Consider the following 25403-nt stretch of genomic DNA (forward strand, 5'->3'; position numbering starts at 1 on the left):
CAGTTAATTTGCATATCTCCCTGATTAGCCAATGGGAAGGGTAGCGGTCGTACGCTAATTACCATGTTTCTCTTTTATTAGTGTAGATTATATTATATAGGATTGCTTTAAAGGGGCTTGGGAGAATACATACAAATCTCTAATGTAACTGTCTTTGGAAAGCTGTTTTAGGGGACGAACATGCAGGGCTATTGAGGAACAACTTATGCTTTTCACTTTATATGTTTAATTTTTTGACATTAGGTATGTATGACATAACTTCTTAAAAAAATCAAAAAATGCAAATTTAAAATTTAAAATGCCCATATTCTTTCAATCATTCTATGCTGCTACCAGTATATATCAGGTACTATCATTCATTCAACATATTTGGTTTTAATTTAATGGTAAAAAATATTTAATTTAAATTGTTTTAATAAAAATTCATTTTATTATAATTTGTCACAATAAAAATCTGGGTATACTATGCACTATAATGTACTACATCATACTCCTAAAACCCAATAATGTGTCTTATCTTGTTTGCACAAAGTTGTATTCTATTTCCCTCCTTCCCCTCTCTCCTTTCTCTTTTCCCTTCTCTCTCTCTCTCTCTCACTCACACACACACACACACACACACACACACACTGATTCCCAATGTGATGAGCATAACAAAAAGATGGGCAACAAGAAATAAGCTTATTTCTAATTCTTATTACTTACTAATAAGAATACTTCCTTACTGACTATAGACATGCTTCTAAAATGTTGTAGGTGAATTTATTAAGACTAAAGTTTTTAAATATGCTAGGGAAATTTGTTATTCAAAGGAATGTCATTCATTAAATAAATAATACACCATGAACATGTGGGATTCAAATTCAGAAAGTAAATATGGTTAAATATTAAGAAATCAGTTACTATAATTAATCATATTAAAGGGCAAAGGAGAAAAATAATACTTCCATAAATGATGAAAAGACATTTGATAAAATTAAAATTCCAAACCTGATGAAACTTCTTTACATGATAAATACACAAGCCAGCATCATGTTTAATGGGGAGATATTAAGGAACTCCCCCAAAATATATCCACTACCACCAGTATTCTTTAACATCATTAAGGAGGTACTAGAACTGATAAAACTCAGACAAGAGAAAGATTTAAGGTATATAAATAAGGAAGGAAAAAGTAAAATTTAAATGATCATTATTTGCAGATCACAGCATTATATACCTGGAAAACCCAAGATAATAAACTAAAATGTATTATATTTAAAAAAAGAGAATTCATTAAGGTGGCTAGGTACAAAATTAATATATAAAAATCAGTAACTTTCCTGTATTAAAAAAAGAGCCAATTAAAAGTGTAATGGAAGATTCCATTTACAAGAGCAATCCAAAAAAAACATACCTAGGAATTAACTTAACAGAGAGTTAAAATCCTTCAGTACACATTACCCACACTCTATACACACCTGTACTCACATACAAAAGACTTTAATGGATGATAATAGTTATATTACAGAAATATTTATAGATAAAATGAGATAATGTCTGGGATTTGCTTCAAAATAATTCAGTAGTGGCAGGGGCTGGGGGAGTGGGTAGGGATATAACTGAAAGGAGACTGACTGGTCACGAGGTAATTACTGCCATAGCTGGTAAAGGTGAGCACTGCTCTTGATTTTTACATATGTTTAAAATGTTCCACAATAAAGAAATGTAAGTAAAAGAATAGATTAAAAAGTGGAAAGATATACCTGTTCTCCAATATATGACTCACTATTTTAAGAATACCATTCTATACACTGAAAACTCCAATCAAATCATAAGATCATTTGATTACTAATCATCTGACTCTAACATCTATCTGGAAAAACAAGCAAGCACAATTAGCCAAAAAGATTCTGAAAAAGAAAACAAGGGAGCATTAGTCTACAAAAAAAAGGGAGGGGGAGGAAACAAATGTTGGTGAGAACATGGAGAAGTTAGAACCCTAGTACATTGCTGATAGGAATATAAAATGGTTCAGCCACCGTTGAAAGCAGTTAGGGAGTTTCATAGCCCAGCCATCATGACTCAGTGGTTAAGTGTCGACCTATGAACGAGGAGATCATGGTTGATTCCCAATCAGGGCACATGCCTGGGTTGCGTGCTCAATCCCCAGTGTGGGGCGTGCAGGAGGCAGCTGATCAATGATTTTCATCATTGATGTTTCTCAATGGTTCCCTCTCATCATTGATGTTTCTGTCTCTCTCTCCTTCTCCCTTCCTCTCTGAAATCAATAAAAAAATATTTTTTTTTAAAAAAAGAAAGAAAATAGAAATTTTGAATGGCATTATAAACCAACTGACCTAACAAACATCTATAGATATCTCCACCCAACAACAGAATAAACATGAAACACTTTTCAGGATAGACCGTATGTTAGGCCATAAAGCAAGCCTCAATAAATGTAAAAAGAATGAAATCATACAAACTTTGTTCTCTGACCACAATGGAGGGAAATTAGAAATCAGTAACAGAAGTAAATTTAGGACATTCAAAGCCCAGTGTAAACCTTTGGGCAATACTGATGACAGCGAGGTGGCTGGAGAGGTCAGATAACAGAGTAGAAGCCAAAGTCTGATGGGCAGCAGCTTAAGGCATGCCCAAAAGGTAACCCACTCTCTTCCAACTGTGTCAGATTTAATACAGCAAGGCTCGCTCACAAATGCACTTTTATGTCATTAAAGCAATAGCTAATCAGCTAAAATAAACCCTTTTCTGAACCCTCAGGTTCACAAAATGATAAGAACTTAGTGAAACACAGGCTGACCTATAGAGCTGGGTAAGACTGTCTAGAGACCCACAGAATTTAGGGGCAAATGATTTCAAGAGATCTAGGCATTCCATAAATCCTTGGGAATAGGAATGCTGTACCATTTAGGTCACTTGCCTCTTGCCTTCCTCCCTTCCGCTCTCTCTAAAAATCAATGGAAAAAATATCCTCAGGTGAGGCTTAACAATAAATAAATAAATAAATAGATAGATGGATAGATAGATAAATAAATAAATAAAACTCTACATTAGCCTCAGTCTTAAATCCCATAAAACAGAGCTCTAAGATCATTATCTCAAAAGAATCAGAATGCTTCTTACCTGACCATACAGTTAATTTTCAATGCTTTCTTTAGTCTATGTGTGAACTTTATTTTTATTAATAAAGCTGAATGATTTTTAATGTTAAAAAAAAAAGTAAGGGTTAGGAAGCAAGTAGATGACCAAGGCTCTCATACTCTGCCCAAGAGTATAAATTGGTACTTCCTTTTGGACCACTTTTTGACAATATGTTCCTAGAAAAAGAACTCATGTTTATGCCCCAGTATAACTCCTCTAATAATCTACCCTAGAAGAAATAATTACCCATGCATACACAAATTTTTAGTAGCAGTATTATTTGTAATAGCTTAGTAAAAAAAGTAGAAACATCCTAAATGTTAAACAAAAACATGAGAAATAACTACCAGCCATTTAATGTCACACTTCAAAGAATAATCAAGAATATGGAAAAAGGCTTACAACAGATTTTAAATGTAGAAAGCAAAATACAAATGTAGAAAGCAAAATTATATAGTTAAGATATTCCTCTTATTTAAATATAACTAATACAGGTATATACATGTAGGGGGAAAGCCTGGAAGAAAATACAAACTTCTAACAGTATTTATCTTTAGAGTGAAATTTGCAGTCATAGTGTGTCATTCCTGAACCTTTCTGTATTTGTGAAAGTCTGTACAATGAGCATGTGTTACTCTGAAAACAGATTCTTTTACTGACCATTTAAATAATGGAGGAGGAGAAAAGCACAGAAATGTAGATTTTAGCCATTCATGGACTCTGACTAGACCAAGTCTCCAATTGGAGAGGAGGTCTTCATTAGAAGGTGATAAGGACATCAATTGACACTTTTCCCTCAAGAGCAGGGTGGCCAAGGAGGGGTGCCAGGGGCTACTGCCCCTCCCGGTGCCCTGGACTCTGCTCAGCTGCCCTTCCTATCAGGGCCCAGGAAAAGCTCACTACCCTCTATCCCAGGGCCATGCGGTTGTAGCAAACCATCCCTATGTGGTCTGTGCTATTGTTATCTCCATGTGTCTGTCAGCTGAGCAAACCGAGGCATAGACTATACTTGCCCAGTGCAAAAGTCAGGATTTCAACCTAAGAATTCTGGCTCCAGACCTATTTCCTCATAAGACTCCTTCACAATGACCTCTAAGATCTCTTTTAGTAAGAACTAGGCCCTGCCCAATTAACACATCTAGACTGTTTCCTGGACCACATAAGCAGACCCTGTTTGCTCAACTATAAAAGAAGAAAGTTAGCCCCAGGCAGTGATTCCCAAACTTTTGCTGCACAGTGGCATTACCAGAGATCTTCAAAAACTTCTAATACTTGGCTCCCACCCCCAACATTCTGATTTAATAGGTGTGAGGGGTGATCTGGGAATCGGAACTTTCAAAAGCTCTTCAGGTGATTCAAATGTGCAGCAAAGTCTGGGAACCACTGGCCTGAGTAGTCAAATGACCTGTTGAAGGAGGGGAGAGGCGAGAGGCTCCAGAAAAATACTCATATATGAGCCCAGAATTTTGCATACAATTTAAGGGGTTCACAAACCCCTGAAAGGAGTCCTTGGACCTCAATTAAAAATCCCTGAATGTAGTGATCTCAACAATTGCCTGCAACTCTAAAATGTTATTCAACAGTTAAAAAATTATTACACAACAGTTTTACTAAATTAATTCATGCCTGGCCAGCATGGCTCAGTGGTTGAGCATCAACCTATGAACCAGGAGATCCCCGTTCGATTCCTGGTCAAGGCATATGCCGGGGTTGCAGGCTCAATCCCCAGTGAGGGGCGTGCAGGAGGCAGCCGAACAATGATACTCTCATCATTGACGTTTCTATCTCTCTCTCCCTCTCCCTTCCTCTCTGAAATCAATAAAAAGATACTTTTAAAAAATAAAATAAATTAATTCATTAGAGACAAGGAATGAATTTGATTGACTTTTGGTTTTCTATTCTGAAACACAAACTCCAAGTTCAGTTCTTCACTGGTTTTCTTCAGGATGTGTATGTGGGGGAAAGGGATTAGCAGTATATAACCTTACACCAGCACTATTCAAACTATGTTACCAAATGCAAAAATTTCCAGACAAGTGAATGGCTGTTGTGAGAAAGGGAGAGGAGAGGAAGGCCCATCATCGAATCATCTTGGGAAACTGAGGGTTAAGCAATAAATTTCAGAACTTCTCAGGGACTTTAAATCTCAGAACATTATCAGCACCATTAACATCTTAAAGAATACTGTACTTCCTTCTACCTCAGAACATAGGTTAGGAAAAGCCACCTGAAATGAATTTTAACAAGTTTTTTCAGTGCCTCCTATTATAAACACTTTTGAGTCACTTAGAGGTCCGGGTTTATAAGAACCTGTGTGTAACAAAAGTTTTTCTTTATGAGGAAAGTAAGAGGCCGCATAATGTAATGGTTAAGTGTACAGAGTCCAGCCGTGGGCAAACTACGGCCCACGGGCCGGATCCGGCCCGTTTGAAATGAATAAAACTAAAAAAAAAAAAGACCGTATCCTTTTATGTAATGATGTTTACTTTGAATTGATATTAGTTCACACAAACACTCCATCCATGCTTTTGTTCCGGCCCTCCGGTCCAGTTTAAGAACCCATTGTGGCCCTCGAGTCAAAAAGTTTGCCCACCCCTGGTACAGACTATGGAACCAAGATGCCTAGGTTTGAATTCTGGCTCTACCACACAATAACTATGTCACTTTGGACAAGTCCTTTTACCTCATGTGCCTCAGATCCCTCCTTTGCAAACTAACAGTGAAAAGAAGTACTTCCTCACAGGCACGTTATCATATTCAGAGCACTTCAAGTAGTGCCTGACTCGCCGTAAGCAATATGTAAATGCTGGCTGTTCTTATTCATTGGGAGCACTTTAAGTAGTGCCTGACTGTAAGCAATATGTAAATGCTGGCTGTTCTTATTCATTGCCAAAGAAAAGAACATTGCAATCACTCTGAAAAAGATCACTGCGCTGCTCACTGGAGGAGGAATCACATAGCCGTGTGTCTTGGCATTTTTCAGCTGGTAATTTTAATTACCACTTGAATATTGTTTATATTCTGTAACTTCTAGAGTGCTCAGTACAGTGCTTTATATGTTACAAGAACTCAATAGATACGTGCTGGTTTCATCCAAGTAAATGAGACACCTAGGTGGGTTTATATTCTGTAACTTCTAGAGTGCTCAGTACCGTGCTTTATATGTTACAAGAACTCAATAGATACCGTGCTGGTTTCATCCAAGTAAATGAGACACCTAGGTGGGGGTGAAGTGGCTGAACTCCAACCCGTGTGCCAGGAGTGAAACACAGCTCCTGGGCTGTGTACTCCTGGCCCAGGTACCTTACCTGGCCTGTCTCTCCACCTGTAAAATCCCACTGATAACAGTACTATCTTTCAGGGTTCATGGAACATTATTTAGTACATATTAAATACTTAGAACATTACCTGGTATATAGGAAGCACTACGTTAAGAGGATACTAATCTCTCTTCTTGCATGTTTTATGTAGAGCTGTTTATTACGCATATTTACAAGGCACAAGTACATATTTTAACCATGTTCTTTTGCTGTTGTTGTATATCATATCACCTGATATGACAAAAGAGGAAATGAGGCACTTAAACGGTCAAAACACAAATCATGGATTTCAGGAGAGTCAAAGCACTTCTCATAAGATACATGGTGATATTCTATGATGTCAGATTTTAAAACGACCTAAAAAGTAATGGTCTCAATGATAACGATTTATTGCATTTTGCTCTGAAATCTTTAGAAGCTAGAAAAATACATACAATTTGCACCTGATCAATGTTCTGCAAATTGCCTGCAGGCTTGTGTTCATACCCAAACAAGATTTATTGCTAACCAACATGTCACGTTAAATTGAAATCAAGATGTTACACAATTTTCCAATAAAGAGGTGATTTTATAAGTTGGTATAAATGCTTTGTGAGGATGTAATTGTTGGCATCTTGTTATATTTCAGTAGCTGGTGGAAAATGAGATAAGGTGGAAGGTTTACAGAGGGTCAGAGCTCATCAGATGAGAAGATCATCTTTTTTATCAGCTCTAGAAAGCACATTTATAGGCTGATAACTAAACAGTTATTCTTTAACAATTGCAACAGTCAGTATTTCCAAAGCATTCCAACTAACTGCAGCTACTGCAAAAGATTCTACTAAAATACTATAAAATGAAAGGAAATGGAGGATTCCTAAGGTTAACTGCCTTTGTGAATCTTGATTACTATTTTCTGAGTGTTTACTAAGACCTGAAAGAATATACATCCACCTGCATGTTTTTGCCCAACTTTATTAAGATACTAGAGGCCTGGTGCACAGATTCGTGCATATTGAAAGGAAATTAATTAGAAGAAATTTTTTAGAAGCCGGGGAGGGACAGTGGGAGGTGGGCCAGCCGGGGAGGGACCGCAGGAGGGCTCTAGGGCATGTTCGGCCAGTCTCGCCCAGTCCTGATCGCCGGACCCCAGCAGCAAGCTAACCTACCAGTCGGAGTGTCTGCCCCTGGGTGGTCAGTGCGTGTCATAGTGACTGGTCGAACAGTCGATCTAACAGTCAGACACTTAGCATATTAAGCTTTTATTATATAGGATAATTGACATATGACATTGTAAGCATGATATTGTTCTTTTTTAAGTAAGTTTTTTCTTTTCAGCCTATCTAGAGTTCTCTAATGAAGATTCACATTTAAATAATAGACATAAAATTCTCTAAATGTTGCCCTAGCCAGTTTTGCTCAGTGGATAGAGTATCAGCCCTCAGACTGAAGGCACTTCTCATAAGTGTGATTCCAATCAAGGGCATGTACCTCAATTGCAGGCTCAATCCCTGCCACTAGACAGGGCACGTGAGGGAGGCAACCAATTGATGTGGCTCTCTAACTCTTCTCTAAAAAAATTAATGGAAAAATCCTCAGGTGAGGTTAACAAAACAAAACAAAATTCTCCAAATGTTCCTTAATCTTTAAAATGTCACCAAAGAGCCTATCTTGGTGACTATATATACATATATATAATATACATATAATTTGACTTATATCTTTTCATGCATCTATGGGCATTTTAAATGAAAGATCCTCCTCTACTCTTTAAGTGCACTTCTCAGAAAACATTTTGGATATCCAGTCTCCAATTGTTAAAAACTCTCAAGCAATTACTGCCAACTCCATTTTTCAGTTCTTCGACTGGTGAGTAAATAAACATGAAATGGAAGCAGAAGGCAGTCCTGCTTCTGCCCCTATGGAAACGATTCAGGATGCACCATCAGAGCTAGAACTCAGTTCTCTTGACTCCCAGCCTTCAATTAGCATTACTCCCATAAACTGTGATTCATTCCTTTCTAAGCAGACTTAGTGTACACCAAAGCTTCAAAGATTTGCAACCTCCAATGCAAAAAAAAAAATGATTTAGGTGAGGATACTGAAACCATTGTGTGGCAGGCAAAATATCACTCCCCTTCCCCCACACACATACAAATGTCCAGAACCTGTGACTCTGCCGCCTTACAGCTGTAAGTTAAGAACTCTGAGATGGGGAGAGTATCCTGGATTATGTAAGTAGGCCTCATCTAATCACATGAATCATTTAAAAGCTGTCCAGGCCATGGTCAGAGAAAAATGTGACTATGAAAAACTAGACAGATGCAATGTTGCTATCTTTGAAGATGGAAGAAAGGGGCCATGAACCAAAGAATGCAGGCAGCCTGTAGAAGCTGGAAAAGGTGAGGAAACAGATTCTCTCCTAGATTTAAACCCAATGAGCCCCATGTTGGACTTCAGACCACAGGACTATAAGACAATAAATTTGCATTGTTTTAGCCACTTGTTTATGGTAATCTGTTACAGCAGTAATAGGAAACATACACACCTCAAAGTATCACTGTAGAGCAAGCATGTCAAACTCAAAGGCTAACACAGGCCAAATTAACAAGGTTTAAGTTTATGTGGGCTGCAAAAAATAACAAAAGCTTCAATTTTCATAGAAACGTAGGTTTATTTCGAAAAGTATAGTATAAAAAAAAAGAACAAGAGCAATGATAAAATTAATGGTTTCTTCCTGACACTTGGCATCTCTTCTCTGCTACTATCTTTCCTACTTCGGGGGAAATCTTGTTTGCAGTGATTACTTTCAAAACTGACCCAAGGTGAATGTCAGTAATTCTGGATCTGACAGGAGACTTATTTTCTTTCATAATTGTAACTAACTGCTCACACTGGTATATTGGCTGGGCCGCAAAAATATTCGTTGTGGGCCGCGAGTTTGACATGCCTTCTGTATAGATTACTTATTAACTACAAAAGGGAAAAAGGTGCCTTTAGTAAGAGATCTGATGAAAAAGCACCACCAATAACAAGATAACCTGAAAAGATGTATCCTATATGACAACATCATCCGTGCAGTATTCTTGCCAAAATGTTTACCCTGAACCCAATCATGAGGACACAACCAGACAAACACTAATTGTAGAACATCCTAAAGGACAATTGGCCTAAATGCTTCAAAAATATGACTGATGAGAAAAGCAAAATAAAGAAGGAAACTGTTTTGTATTAAGGAGATAGACAACCAAATGCAAGAGACAACCAAATGCAATGTGTGACCCTTAACTGGATCTTAGATCAAACAAAAGTTTAGTGACATTTTGGGGCCTTTTGGAAAAATATGGACTATTAGATAACTTTCTAGTTTCACTGTTGAATTTCTTACATGAGATAACAGTATTGTGGTTATATAGGAGAATAATCCTTGATATATAGTTATTATTATAACTTAATATTATTATATCTTAATATCTATGTTTGCTATATATTTTCAAATAGTTCAGCCACAAATTGAGTATGTGCATGCATGTGTGTAAATATATACACATATAAAAACATATACACATATATCCAGGTGAGAGAAGAAATGTGGCAAAATGTTAACAATTGATAAATCTAGGAGAAAGAAATACAGCACTAATTGTATTACCCTTTCAACTTTTGGACATATTACAATCTTTTAAATTACAAAGTTGGGGGGGTGGGGGATATCTTCCTGGCTCCTTCCATCGCCTGCCTTTCCCAGTCTCCTCACATCCTGCCAGCAGCCTAATTAGATGAAATAGCTTATGTTCCTCAAATAGCCCACACTCTTCTACTAGCAGATACTGTTTTGGGCTGCTTTACTCACATCTCAAAGCTCAACAGTTAGGGTTGGGTTTTGATATAAGGTAGAAGCTCCTCCATGGTATTAAAATACCGATTTGGGGAACAAGTGGATCAAATATCAAACAGGAATCATCATTTGATGTCCTTAATACTGAATTTTAACTTGGGCATTCTTTGCTTCTCTTACTATTGTTTTTCTCTTACCCCATATAATGTTTCCTCTGTTTTTTGAACTTCATCATTCCCATTCATGATCTGAGAGGGTCACAAAGCATGGCAGTAAACCGTGGACGAAAAACAGGACCAGCCGCATCAGAAACTATTACAGAAACATTCAAGTGCTGCCTCTGGCTCCCAGCCCACATCACTCTGAGTATCACAGGCAGCCCAGACCAAGGCTCACCTTCTTCCTGTAGGCCTCACTGCTTTCCATATGGTAGTGTACCGACATCAAAGAAGATGGAAGAAATTATCTAAATTCACCAGGCTGGTCCCATAGAACTGTGGAAGAGTCATTGATATCTCAATTACCTCTTCTGCAATACCTTTTCCCTGCATGCTAAGATTCTGCAATGCTAGAAAAAGAGGGGGAGGGGTATACTAAACTAACAGATGGAGGATTAAGAACAAAAGACCTCCCTGACAGGGGAAACAAGAGCTAAAATGTTTGTATATATATACCGACAATATACCTACAATAATAGTACAGAGGAACAAAAATTGAACCTGTAAATAAAATTAAGTTGCTCTTCTGAAACACCAGTGTAACTGCAGACAGGAAAAGGCCCAGCATGGTTTCTATGTATGCTTATGCTGTTTCTAATAGAAAGGACACAATCAAGCCAAAACAAACATCTGTTAACCAGTTAAGTTTGTTAATGAAACAAAATTGCAGCTGGTTTTATCAAAGATCAAAAGTGAAGCAAATTAGAGAAAGGATGTATGAACAAAGCTGGTTTCTAAAAAATAATGGCTAAAGAATTCTAAACCCATTTGTCAAATTAACACAAATCCTTCCTGGATTTTACTTAGACCATTGATTAGTATTTATTTTATAGCTTTGTAGAGCCCAGCCTCACAGTTTAAATCTAATTTCACTCACTCCAGAACTTTGTCTATATAGTTCATTTTGCAGATTTTTCAAAATATTACCTTTCATAAAACAAATCCAAAAAGTTATAGTCGACATTAACATCCTGCTAATTAAAAGGTTCACTTAAAAGGAAAAACAACAGTATACATTTTGCAACTCCTGGAGACTTCTTTGGGAAAGTAGTCCAGTCCCAAGCAGCAGCATAATAACAGTGATTAGCATTTCACAATGTGCACTGCCATACCTCCTTGTCTTAATGTATAAAGTCCCCATCACGTGAAGACAATGAGATAAGAGCACCCACCTACAAATAAAAACATATTCTTCATGGCCCTTCTAACTCAAAATGTCACAAATTACATAGCTGACTCATTTGCTAACTTTAATTTAGTGAGCTAATTGATGTTTACGTACGTAGAAATATTAATAGATTGCAGAGATCAAAGTACCTGAGAAGATGCAGATTCACATTTTAAATACTGGTGTAACTAGAGAACAGTTTCCATCAAATCTACTGTAGTCTAATGTAGAGGCCAAGAAAATTAAGTTTATAAACAAAACAAAAAGTCATAAATGTTACTACAACTTAAGTTTGCTATTGCAATGATAAAACAATCACATTTTCTCATGTATCCCTCATACATTATTACGTGCAAAGTTAAAATACATAAAAAGAACACACTTTCATTCTAAGAAACATTAAATGTACTATTTATGAAATAAATTTTTAAAGAATAAACATCTTTGCCACACCCAAAATCAGAATAAACTAGCAAATAGCACTTAACTGTTACATAACGTCAAAGCTATATAGTAGAGATGTTCTTAGCACTGAAAGTATAACAAATACAGCTGCAGTAATCAGGCATACAGAATACAAGAGTAAATTCCTGAAAATATCCAAAATTAGTCAGGAAACCATATCCTTCACATCCTTAATGCTTGGAAGAAAATACCATTAGGAAATCAGAAAATACTGATCTATGTCATTCATGTCAGGTTCACATGCTGTAGAAAAGGCAGCTGTAAGTATCAAATACAGCTAAGATCTAAAGAATAAAAAAGAATATTTAACACTCATTTTAAGAGTAAAAAATTCTCTGATATTGTTTCCCCCTTAACCTGAAGCCTATTTCATTAGAACTCTAGACAAGTCCCATCTTGATAAAAGCTCTAAAGTGGAACAAGCTGTCATGCCCCGGAGTGCAATAGAAAGACCCATTCACTCTTCATTTTATCTTTCACTTATCCCAACTAACTAGTTTGAGACAATCCAAGTGCTCTCTCAACAATACCTCAACAACTAGTACTAACTGCTCACAAAAGTTGTCCTCAGATCTCTAATTTTGAAGAACTTCAGAAGATTAATTAACAATATGAACTACAGTCTTTTTCCTGACCTGACCCTGGAACAGCAAGTTTTGATTCATCTATTCTTTCCCATTATAAAAGGTTTCTGTCTGACTTTACTCATTCTATAGCTGACTTTCATCCATACCAATTCCAAAATTCAGGTTATATGGAAGAGCATATTTTGTAATATTTAGAGCTTTATCCAACTTTCAGTTGAATACACTTAGCTAAGCATTTTTTGAGAAATGTGACATCTGCAATACAAAGGAGACAAATTCAAAGGAAAACTAGGAAGGACAACAGAGAGGAGGACATTTGGACTCTACATAATTAGCAGATAAAAAATACACATACTTCTGCCAAAAAAGAGGCAGACTTGTCTGAGACTATGAACGATTCCCCTAGGGCTGAGAGACTTCTGGAAGCCTGCCCCATCTAGAACAATGTGGACAAGTGAATGTTGCTTCACAAAGGACAGGCGATTGGAAAAGTCCCAGAGAGATGAGGAGGGTCCTCTAGGCAAAGATAATGGGCCGGGAGATTAGAGGACAGAATGGAGAAAAGTGAAGAAAAGAAAATCTAAAAATAAAGTTCTTTAACTTATGACATTTATATAACACAAGAAACTGATGTATGATGTACATTAATCTCCTATTTATGTAAATATTTCATACTAGTATCACTGCCAAAAACCCCGAACAAAATATCTCCCTAAAAGGGGTGGGGTTGGGGGGGGACAACTAGAATAAACTGAAAAAGCCAAGACCATACTTCTGATCATGTGTGCTCCTTTTAAAACTCATTTTCTCATTGACAGCATTATTGTTTTGTAATTATATTTGACTATTTTTGTAAGATTCTAATAGTCATTTCATTGCTTAAAAAAAAAAAAATCAAAGCCCTACCTGATATTAGAAGAGCTCCCTTTCCAACCATGTAGCCCAGAATGAGGGGTCCCAGATATTACGTACTAAACTAGAAACATACCAAGATTTGGTCCTTAATAAGTTTAGGAAGTTATTCCCAATAAAGTGAAATACCAAGGACTCTGCTTAAAATTGAACTAAGCTGATTTTATAAAAATGCTAAAGCCCAAATGTTAAAAGGAATCTTAATGCTACAAAGTCTGTGGTGATAACCGAAGTCTCTCTGAGAATATTTGACTTTCCAAAGTCCTCATAATCTGACCTAATTGAGCTTTACCACTTTTAATGAGAAACACTAATACTATACTTTAGGAGTTCCCTCACCAAGTCAAAGATAAAGTGTTATCTTCAGTGGTTTAATTCATTCCCATACCACCTCACCAAAGAGAGCTTTCTTAAATAAATACAAAGAAGTCATGCTAAGAAGCCAGTGAGGTAATATCCAATTTGAATTCTAGACTATCAGAAGATGTGCAATTACATTTCAGAAAGGAAAGGAGCCCTTCTATTTTAACTTGCATTGTACTCTTCCTAGCAGACATGCATAGGAATGATGATGTTAAATCTAATTAGACACAGATTTACTGTTTTCCCTACTGCTTTCCCATATTGCTAATATTATAAATAGTATGTGCTTTAAAAACTGTAATAGGTTCATTGCAACTACCAAATTTAAAATGCCAGAAATCTATTTGTTGGGGGAAAAATGGCTTCTAAGTAGCTGCAGAACTTGGCAGAGATACTTTTACTGTTAATGAAAGGTCACTACTGTGGACCAACAGACAGCCCAGCAGTAAAGAGGTCTGGAGTCAGACTGGCTGTTAGAATCTTGGCTTCACCTCTCATCCGCTCTATGAGTGACCTTGGACAAATTACATAGGCTTTGAGCCTCAGCTTTTCATCTGTCCAGTAAGGATAAAAACCTATAGCCCTCACAGTTATTGTGATAGGAGATAATAAATGCACAGCACCTGGAATAGTACCAGCATTTAACCCTTAAGAATTTTTAGTTACTATTTTTACTATTTTTTAATTTTATTTTTTACAGTTAAATGAAACTGCTCAACAAAAGTAACTAGAATAACAGCTTCTTTGAAAGACATCAGTTGACTAAACTGTAATTGAGATTACTTTCTCTCTGTACAAACAGTTGCTATTTATATCAGAAATGTCCTCCCACAATGCAAACTCTACAGACTTCTAGCACAAGAACAGTGATAATCTGTCTTTCAAATATATTTTTAAAAGCCCCATACGTATACAAGAAACTACAGTACAACTAATAGAGATCCAAGTTCAGCAGCTGAAGCAAGAAAAATATTAGCATTAGTTTCTTTTAGGTAAGAAACTCAAAATATTTTCTACAGTACAAAAACTGTTCACATTGGCTATTTGATATTTTGGATCCCTCTGAGGATCTGATAAAAACTATAGACCCTGCCCTGGCCAGTTTGGCTCATGGATAGAGCATCGGCCTGCGAACTGAAGGGTCCCAGGTTCGATTCCGGTCAAGGGCACATGCCCGGGTTGTGGGCTCGATCCCCAGTGGGGGGCTTGCAGGAGGCAGCCGATCGATGATTCTCATCACTGATGTTTCTATCTCTCTCTCTCCCTCTCCCTTCCTCTCTGTAATCAATAAGAAAGATATTTAAAAAAATAATACATAATAAATAAAAATATATTTTAAAAAAACACAAAATACAACAACTCTACACCCTGACCCTAGAAAAACATGTGGATACACATAACTGTTCCATTTCAGGGGATTAGTGGTATACCTTCCCCATACTCATTCATGGACATGGACCCAGGTTAAGAATTTCTATTACACTTACTAGCAAGTTTACATGGTTTTAAACTATTTACCACTAGCAATCTCAAAGGGCAATTGTGATGCAGTTTTTATTATGCTATTGTAATATACAACACAAACAATATAATACATTGTAGCCAAAATGACTTGACCTGATTTTCACTTATTTGTGTGTGTGTTTTTTAAGAACTAGATTATAATTACTGAATACAACTGATCTCCAAATCTCATCAAGCAAAAATTCTAGGACACATTTTCTCAGCTTTCCTTATTACATGATGGTGCCAACTGGACAATTTAAAGATCAGCATCACAAAAAAAGCAGTAACAATTGCATGCTAAGCAATAAATTGCTCTCAATCCTAGACACTTTCAGACATGAATTTTCCTTTAGACTAAAAATACTTCAGTACAGATGCTGTAAAAAAAAAATACGATAAGGTTAGCAAGAAATGGTGGGCAAGGTGAAAGAGAAGGAAAGGGACTGTGGAAAATTTGAAGTCATTCCTCTATCACAAGTAAAAATATCCCCTGGATCACAAAATTATTGAAACATATTAAATTGCCTAAAGCTGCCTGAATTAGTCCACATACCTGATCATTATAAAACCTTAATATACCTTAGGGTGATGTATATATTTTAAAACCAAAGATATTCAAATCCATCAAGAAATGGCTCTACATTCCCTTGAGGAATCTCCTCAAGGGATAAGCTTTTATAAAAATATTTAATGAGAAACAGAAGTGCTTAGTGTGGCTGTGTCAGACACAGGAATTAGGATTTGAGTCACTTGCTGTAATTTTTTAAACAAGTGTTATTTAAAAGAAAATTTCATAGATTTACTTCTTTCTTTATGTCCACTTTCTCTCACAAAGAACTGAGAGTTGGTTACACAAACACAAATACCAGCAAAGGGTAAAATAAATGTTGAGGAAAACTAATAAAATAAAAATATAGTTAAGATATAAACTCTAGGGTTCATATTGGTCCATGGAAAGGCAAACCACCTGGTCCTGCCCAGTTTCTAGAGCTGGGTCCCTATCAGCTTAAAGCACTGAGAGGAGCAAGGTCAATCATAAAGGTTGGCAGTATCCAAAGAGAAAAAATACCCACCAGGAGCACAATGTTTCCTAACAGTTCTATTTCCATCACTTCTAAAAATGTCGTTAACATTTACAGCCACCCTTGCTATCCAATGGTTAAAGTTTTACAAGATGTAAAGTTAACTGATACAAATGCATCCACTCGCCCAAAGGGCAGACAACAAGACTGAAAACTGGAGGGCCTGGATTATTATAGACAATTTTGCTATTGCTCTATTTTGGTTTATTTTGGGGAGTAATTTCAGTAACTTTGAAACAAAACAAAGAAAAATCCCACTCAATCAAAGAGCAGGAGTATAGCAGTAACTAAGAAGAAATCTGCCATATATGTATAAATACTGCAGAAATAACATAAGGCCCAGAGAAACCAAAGAGTATAAGAAACGTTATGAGACAAAATTTTCACTTTCAATCTCTAAGAAGTAGGCAATAATAAATGACTTCAAATTGAAATAGGCAGGACTTAGGTCACATATTAAAACAATTCTAGGAATGCATAGACTATCAGTATTAAAATAATTGGTCTATAAATTCTTCTTCTCTGAAAATAATAAGAGGAAAATGTCAATTATGCCTCAATAAAGCCAAAACTAAAGATAAATAATAATAAAAAGAGAAAAATATACAGTGGCCTTTCTTAGGTTTTTTAAAAATATGTATGATCCTGCCTTGAAGAAGGAGGATTAAAGTTATCTATCCTGGTCCCTTCAAGAGCTCACCAGTTAGCAGGTTAACAATTAGAGTTTAAAAAACAAATCACAGCCCGGCTGTGGTGGCTCATGGACCAAGAGGTCCCAGGTTCGACTCCCAGCAGGGCACATGCCAGGGTTGCGGGCTTGATCCCCAGTAGGGGGCGTGCAGGAGGCAGCAAATCAATGAATCTCTCTCATCATTCATGTTTCTATATCTCTCTCCCTCTCCCTTCCTCTCTGAAATAAATAAAAACATATTTTAAAAAACCACAAATCACAAAATCACCACATTAAATTCTTAATCAACCAACAAGGAAGCCCTCAATACATTGTAAAACAATACAGAACTTTATATTATAAGACAGTATATACATTTTAAAATATAAAAACCTGCTCTTATAAGGCAAAACATTCAAACTTGACTCAGAACTTTTGTCCTTAAAAAATTTAACTGAAACTATTCAAGTTGAATGGGCAATAAGTAGAATGCATTAACATTCTCTCTTCACTTACCTGGTCTTTCTCATGGGGTAGAAGGCTGACAGGTGGAAGCGAGGATGGGAAAGCACTGGGGTATTTGGGAGCCCCTTTGCCATCTGAGCTTCCATAATTGACCCTGTACTGCGGTCCATCTTTCAGTAACCTCCCATTGTTCACTGCGCGTTTGGCCCCCAGTCGCAGCCGCTGCTGAAAGGCTGGGTTGTTGGTGGTGCTTGTGAGATCACTTTGATTTCTGAGATACTTCTCTATGTTCTTCAGGGAGGAGCCATTTGGCTCCTCAAGTCCTTCAATTGCTCTCCTTAAAAGTTTGTTCCAATCCACATTGCGAAGATCATTACATGTTCCTCTAGACCCCTTGGTTGACTTAGGAAAAGTGCCTGGTTTAACTGCTGAGAAGCGCCCAGGGTTGTCTGGGTCCTTATAGGAGGCAAGGCCTTTGTTGGTGACTTTGAGAACGGAGCCATCCTGAACACTGAGCTCCAGCTGTTCAGAGACTGTCTTCTTATCCAACCCATGGGAAGTACTGACTGCATGGCAGATTCTCTCTTCAGAGGGCCTTTGCTTTTGCTTTTTTATTTTCTGTATAGCTTCAAGAATCCACTCTGTATAAAGTGGGTTTGCAAGTTTTACCATGGTTGACAAATGACTTCTTCAATACAAGAGTTACCCATAGAGGTTCTCCTTGTATTTAACAGAACTTGCACATTTAAAAGTCATTAACAATTCAACAAACGGGCAGAGTACTCCAAAACATATTAAGCAACATCTTACAAACATCCATCCTTAATTGATTAAAAAGAGGACCAACAGGCAATGTTGATAGATGTCTTATTTAACCAACAGGAAAGACTGCATTCGGGCGAAGAACATCTTTATGTAGGAAGTCAAGACCTTGAAGGATAAAAAGGGGGGAAGGCTCTTAATAAAGAACTTCTAAAAATAAATTAAAAGACTCTTTAGTATTACTTTTTCCAATGCAAAATGATCCCAACAGTAATAACAGGAAAGTATTATCTAACAAAGTCTCAGTGACTATATTTTCCAACCAGAAATTGGGTCTCAGTTTGAGAAATAATTTTTTTTTAGAATTTTTCACTTATTATTTAATGAGGTCACTTATGGGGCATTTAAGAGATCCCATCTAAGTTATATATTTAATGGGTAACCTTTATTGAAAGTAATAAAAATACATGAAAGTGGTTCAAGATATATGTCTATCATAATCATAAAATCAACATCAAAGAATAAGTCTATGATACAAAAAATCTGATGGAAGTACATTAAACTTACTTTAAGAAATCTTAAACTTAAAAAAAAGCAATAATCCTGATTCTTCTATTTCAGCTAGATATTATATTTCTCAAGCCTCACACATAAGAAAATTTCGCCCAGCTGGTGTGGCTCAGTAGTGGAATGTCAGCCCATAAACCAGGAGGTCACAGTTCGATTCCTGGACAGGGCATATGCCTGGGTTGCAGGCTCGGTCCCCAGTAGGGGATGTGCAGGAGGCAGCCAATCAATGATTCTCTCTCATCATTGATGTTTCTAGCTCTCTATCCCCCTCCCTTCCTCTCTCTAAAGTCAATAAAAAAAATAATAATACAGTAGCATAACCCTTTATCTTTTAAATAATGTAGCATTCTAAGTATCTTACTACCCAGTTAACTCATGAAACTGTTCAATAAAAGGAAGGATCATACAAATCTGACTGCAGGGAGACAGTGGTATGTATTGCTCTCTGAGATCCTCCTGGTGTACAAAAATCATCCTGGACCTCTAATCTGGTATTAAGTACACCTGCAAAGATCTCCTGGCCTAGGAGTTGGGTCAAATCTGGGCTCTATCTTACTTCTGCACTGATAATATCCACATCTTAACTCTTTTTATAGTTTTAAGTTTAAGACTGTGCTCACATATAACTTGTCATTTAATCTCTAGAATAACTCTGGATTCAGGGGGAGATGGAGCTGAGGCTCAGGGGAAGATGGGGCTCACTCAAGGTAACAGTCAATAGTAGACGTAAAGCTCAAATGCCACATTCTAACATCTAAGTCCAGCACAACCTTCACCTGAGCCATAACTGCCCGCTCCAGCTAGTTCTGCCTCTGCATTCAGGCCAATGGTATGAGTGCCAGCTACACTAATGTCTAGCAGAGAAACCCTGGGAAAGTGACTTCAGTTGCAGTCACTTTATTTTTAGGGCACTAATAATATATCCCTCACAGAATTATTGAGAGAACTAAGTGAACACATTACTTAAGATTCAATATAAAGTCATCACTTCCACCAAATGTGATGTCTACACACTGAAAAATGTCTCATAAAATAAAAATTAAAGTTTTAATGTACCTAAAAAAGATTTAGTGTACCTAAAAAAAGGAAATTAATGTTTTCCTCAAAACTTTATCCAGATATCCTGGAAAATATAACATTTGCTCTCAAAGATTCTGTTGCTGAAAACAGTTGGGCCATTGACCTATACTTACTTAGTCAGCTTGAAAGAGACACTTGAAAAAGGATTGTCCTCACCCTGGCCAGTTTTGCTAAGTGGTTAGAGCATTGGTCCAAGAACCTAAGGGTTGCGGGTTCGATTCCTGGTCAAGGGCACGTATTCTAGGATGCAGGTTCAATCTCCTGCCCAGTCGGGCCACATGCGAGGCAATCAATGAATGTGTCTCTCTCACATCAATGTTTCTCTCTCCTCCCCTTCCTCCCTCCCTTCCACTTTCTCTAAAAATCAGTAGGAAAAAAATATCCTCAGGTGAGGAGTTAAAAAAAAAAAAAGAACTGTATGTTCACTCCATTTTCCCCCTCAGATTCAGAAACTTGTAGCTGAAGGAATCTTAGAGGTCATCCAGTCCAACTTCTTCTAGTTATCCAGTAAAAGGTCTCTTGTTTAATATCTTAACACATGGGACATAAGTCTCAAAATATTTCCAGTAATTGAAATTTGTCACTTTTTTCAAAAAATATATTTTTATTGATTTCAGAGAGGAAGGGAGAGATAGAAACATCAATGATGTGAGAGAATCATTAATCAGGTGCTTCCTGCACGGCCCCTACTGGGGATCAAGCCTGCAACCCGGGCATGTGCCCTTGGCTGGAATCAAACCTGGGACCCTTCAGTCGCAGGTGGACACTCTATCCACTGAGCCAAACCATTTAGGCCGAGAATTTGTCACTTTTTGAGGCAGCTCACGCCACTGAACAGATCTAACTGTAACATATTTCTTATTCAAAGGGGCCAAAATCTGCCTCACCATAATTTCTACCATACTAGTCCTACTGTCCCTGGAACAAACTCAAGAAATTCTTATTAATTTTTTAATAAGACAGGATTTCCAATATTTGAACATTGAAAACCACTACAATCAAACCCCATTCTACCTCCAGCCCCTTTAGACCACTCATATCCCAGTGCCTGAACACCTCCACCTATCACATGGTTTCCAAGCACCTCCTTCTTTACTGCTCTCTGGCAGTCTGGGCATTATCCAATTATAAATGCAATCCAAGGTTACATGAATTTTCATAGCAGCCATGCCACACACTGGCTATGCTAAACATGCCGTCCAACTAAAAATCTCAAATCTTCTTTCAAAAATGCTCTCAAGCTGAATCTCCATGCCCTTTTTTTGTGCAAAATTAAATGCTGAGATTTAAATTTCACTACAGTTCAAGTTAATCTTATTGGTTTGAGGCTATCTTCCAACCTATTAAAGACTGCTTTGCTTGATTCTGTCATCTGTCATCTGCAAATCTAATAAGCATGTCCCTCTGTGTCATTATATAAATCTTTGACAAAAATGTTAAGACTTGTAACATGGTGTATTTAAGAATGCAATCATAGTGCAACCATTTTCACGATAGAACACAAGAATCGTTCTGTGTTAGGAAGTTTAGAACAGGAAGCTGACCTTTCCACAGTAAAATGGTTTGGGGCAAAATTTCATTAGAAGACATTTTACTGTGTCCAAGTAATTATTTCATCTTTCATCATTTATTCAAGATGAATCAACTAATTTAATTTGATTCCACAAAATACAAATGCAGAAAGCAGGAAAAGAGACCACAGAAAAGTATCCAATACTGCAAAGTTGCTTTCAGGCATCTTGATTACACAAGCAGATGAGCATACATTTTTAAAACAAAACGTATTTCATAACTAATAAATGCCCTAAATATACCTTCATGACAAGCTGTTACCACAGTCCCTACCCACAATCAAAAGAATCATTCATATCTATTACCAACACATTTCACTAAGACTGACTTTTTATATCTTAAAAATATAATAAGGGAAAATACCAGAATTGGGACTCCGAATGTTTTAATAGTCCATGACAAAAAAAGAAGATTGTCCAGATCTTCAGGCAAATCTGCCAAAAGAAAAAAAGTAAATGTTAATTTGGGCACAAGGACAGCCCTTAAATTCAGCAACCAGCTAAGACTCGATGCGCTATTCAATACACACAGCTGCAGTGAGTTAAGTAATTAGTACACTACCTTTGGTGATGCATTCACTCTTTCACATCACTAACGAGTATTTAAGAACAGAGGATTCGGGACAGGAAAGAAGTCCTAAAGCAAGTGACTAAAAAGGTAAATTTTGCTCTTCTTTAAAGTCACACCTGTTCTCCAAATGTTAAAAATCAGGTATGTGATAGGGAATAATCTCATCAAGGAAGGAAAAAAAATTCTATTACTCTAACAGCCAGGAAGGTATAACATTTTTTTCCTCTGGGAAAAAAAAATATAAAAGAATCAAACATTGTTTAAAAGTCAGTATTAACTTTCCCAGGCAATTTTCACTATTTGTCCCAAAGGTCACCTGGCATCTTGGCACTGATTGGTATCAAGATCAGGCCTATTAACTGCACCTAAGAGGGATGTACAAGTTTCCACGATAGTAAGGATGTGTTTACACAGGTCATATTTTAGGACAGTATTGATCATTTTTACTTCAAAGGCAAAAAATAAATTTAAAACAACACTGTGAATAACTGCATCTTATACAAACAACCAAGCAACCTTAGGTCCCCCTTACCCCTCCCCCAGCCACAGATACACACCCGGCTCCTCAATTTAATCTCAAAATTAGCTCTCATCTGACACCAACCAACAGAGTTAATTAGGCAGAAGCAGATGTAACTCAGCAGCTCTTCGCTACAAGCAGAATCAGTGTTTTTTTAACACACACATAGCTAGGAGAGGAGCAAAATCAGAAGTCTCTTATCTGTAGCCAATTCTTGACTAAACACATGTATATTATCCACTTTGTATATTATCCACTGGAAATTTTTTAATTTTAGGCTGGTTTGTTTGATTCCACTGGCCCCACTGTAAATTGGCATACCCTAAGAGAATAGATTGAAAATCAATTTAAGTCTAAGCAGTATCTAACTAGAAAGACAAATCCATACCAAAGAAAATACATAATTCATTCAAAAGCCAAATAGAAATGCTTTTTCCCCCTCCTGATCTGGAATTACCCGTACCACTTCTCTTTTTCAGAGCACTAGGATTTGTTTTATATGCACTATCATTGCAACCCTAAAAATCATTATTCTCTTTTCATTTTTTTCTATAAAAACTTGAAAGTTGGACTAAAAGGCTATCAAAAAAGGACTGAATCATTTAAAATTAATTTTAGAGACTCCTGCTACATCAAATTAAATTATTCTACTTTCTGAGGTTTTGAATCTCTTTATTTTTAACTACAAAATAATATCAGTAAATTATATGGTTGTATCATACAATCATAATAAAACACTTTGCATCACTCATTACAAACTATTCTAAAAAGATCTAGAGAGATGCTTAGTCCAACACTGAGTGTTTAGCTTCATTAGTATTATATAAGTATCAGCACAGTTCAAAAATATTCATGTCAGCATAAGAGGAGTCAAAATACCCTGGATCATAAGTATTATGTGAAGCTTCCTCCAAGCTTTTACTAAAGCTGTGTGTTGTTTCAAAAATCAATGTCATAACACTTAAGTCATGAGATTATAGATGAGCCAAAAACAGTGGTAGAAAACATAAAGATTAATAATAGAGTTTACTCTTTTGTCATCTAGAGTTTTACTTGCTAAGTTATTTTTAGCTCTCACTTTTATATGCTCCTGGAATTTTTCATGGCCTATTATGTAACTGAACAAGGATCACAAATCTTAATAGTATCTTCTGAAATGGAACATAACACTGCTTAAGGGAAGGGACATGAACTTCTTTTCTTCTATAACCGTCCAGAACAGACTTTTGGCAGAGCTGCTCAAAATAGTGTCCTCGGTTAACAAATATCTGCTGTCTGACAACATCCAACATCATCCATATGGTGATATTTGTTAACTTTCAAGTCCTGGATGCAACTATGTTCCCTGAAATTACTGCTTGAGGCCCAAAACATAGGAATTGGGAGGTAAGATTATAAATACTAATCAAAGAGAGATCAACCAAAGGACTTATATGCAAGCATATAGGCCTAACCAATGGACACGGACAACAGGGGGTGAGGGCATGAGTGAGGGGATAGGGGGTAACGTGGGGATAAGGACACATATGTAATAACTTAATCAAAAAAAAATTTAAAAAATACTAATCAAAGAACAACCAACAAATACTTAACCCTTTGAGTGCCAACTAATATCCTAGGAACTATGCTAAAATTGCCAAGGCATTTTTGCTGATTTTACAGCAGTTTAGGGAAAAAATTATGAATCGCAAGTAAATGAAGTTACATATTCAAAAACTTAAGGAAACCTTTACTACACTGACATATTTAGCAATATCATCATCACTAATAAAAGCAGACTTAGAACTGGACGCCATTTCGAAGCTTTGATAGCGCTCCCAGCACTTTTGGCGAAAGACAGGAGGAGCACAATCGCGCTCCCCGGCACTTTAGGGATTAATGGAGGTGGTGTTCTTCTATGGTAGGTGCTATGGGGTAAGAAGCAATTAAGCACTCTTTGGTGGTGTCTCAAAAAGTTAAACATGAAATTACCATATGGCCCCACCATTACACTTCTAGGTATATACCCCAAAGAAATTAAAGTAGGTACTCAAATAGAAAACATCTACAAATTCCTGACAGCACTAGTCACAACAGCCAAAAATCCAAAACAGCTCAATGTCCACCAACCAAAGAATGGATCAACAAAATGTGGTATCGATCCTTACACTGGACTATTATTCAGTCATAAAAAGGAATGAATGTATGGAGGAGGTAACCAATCCATGTCTTTCTTTCTCTCTCTTCCCGCCCCCCTCCCCTCCCTTCTTTCTGCGATCAATTTTAAAAAAAGAATGAGGTATTAATGCGGTGATGGCAAACCTTTTGAGCTCGGCGTGTCAGCATTTTGAAAAACCCTAACTTAACGATGGTGCCGTGTCACATATAGAAATTTTTTGATATTTGCAACCATAGTAAAACTTATATTTTTGATATTTTATATATTTAAATGCCATTTAACAAAGAAAAATCAACCAAAAAAATGAGTTCACGTGTCACCTCTAACACTCATGTCATAGTTCGCCATCACTGTACTAATGCATGCTACAATGTACAATGTGGATGAACCTCAAAAACATCTTGTGGCCCTGGTCAGTATAACTTGGTTGGTTAAGTGCTGTCCCATGCATCAA

At 36.8% G+C, this 25403-nt stretch overlaps 1 protein-coding gene across 4 annotated transcripts in view; it reads right to left on the reverse strand.

Moving 5' to 3' along the window:
• Positions 1-25403, reverse strand: part of KAT6B (K(lysine) acetyltransferase 6B) — a 186275-nt gene that overhangs the window by 151584 nt on the left and 9288 nt on the right. For 3 of the 4 annotated variants that reach the window (XM_005864653.2, XM_014538359.1, XM_005864652.2), the window contains exons 2-3: positions 22065-22135; positions 17769-18647 (exon numbers count right to left, since the gene is read on the reverse strand). In XM_005864653.2, the coding sequence (XP_005864715.1) occupies positions 17769-18389 (621 nt within the window). In that variant the 5' untranslated portion in view covers positions 18390-18647; positions 22065-22135. Of the gene's footprint in view, positions 1-17768; positions 18648-18802; positions 18814-22064; positions 22136-25403 lie in introns of those variants that run through there. The other variant, XM_014538358.1, reaches the window with a different exon arrangement.

Source organism: Myotis brandtii, unplaced genomic scaffold, assembly GCF_000412655.1.
Source record: "Myotis brandtii unplaced genomic scaffold, ASM41265v1 scaffold190, whole genome shotgun sequence".
NCBI classification, from domain to species: Eukaryota; Metazoa; Chordata; class Mammalia; order Chiroptera; family Vespertilionidae; genus Myotis; species Myotis brandtii.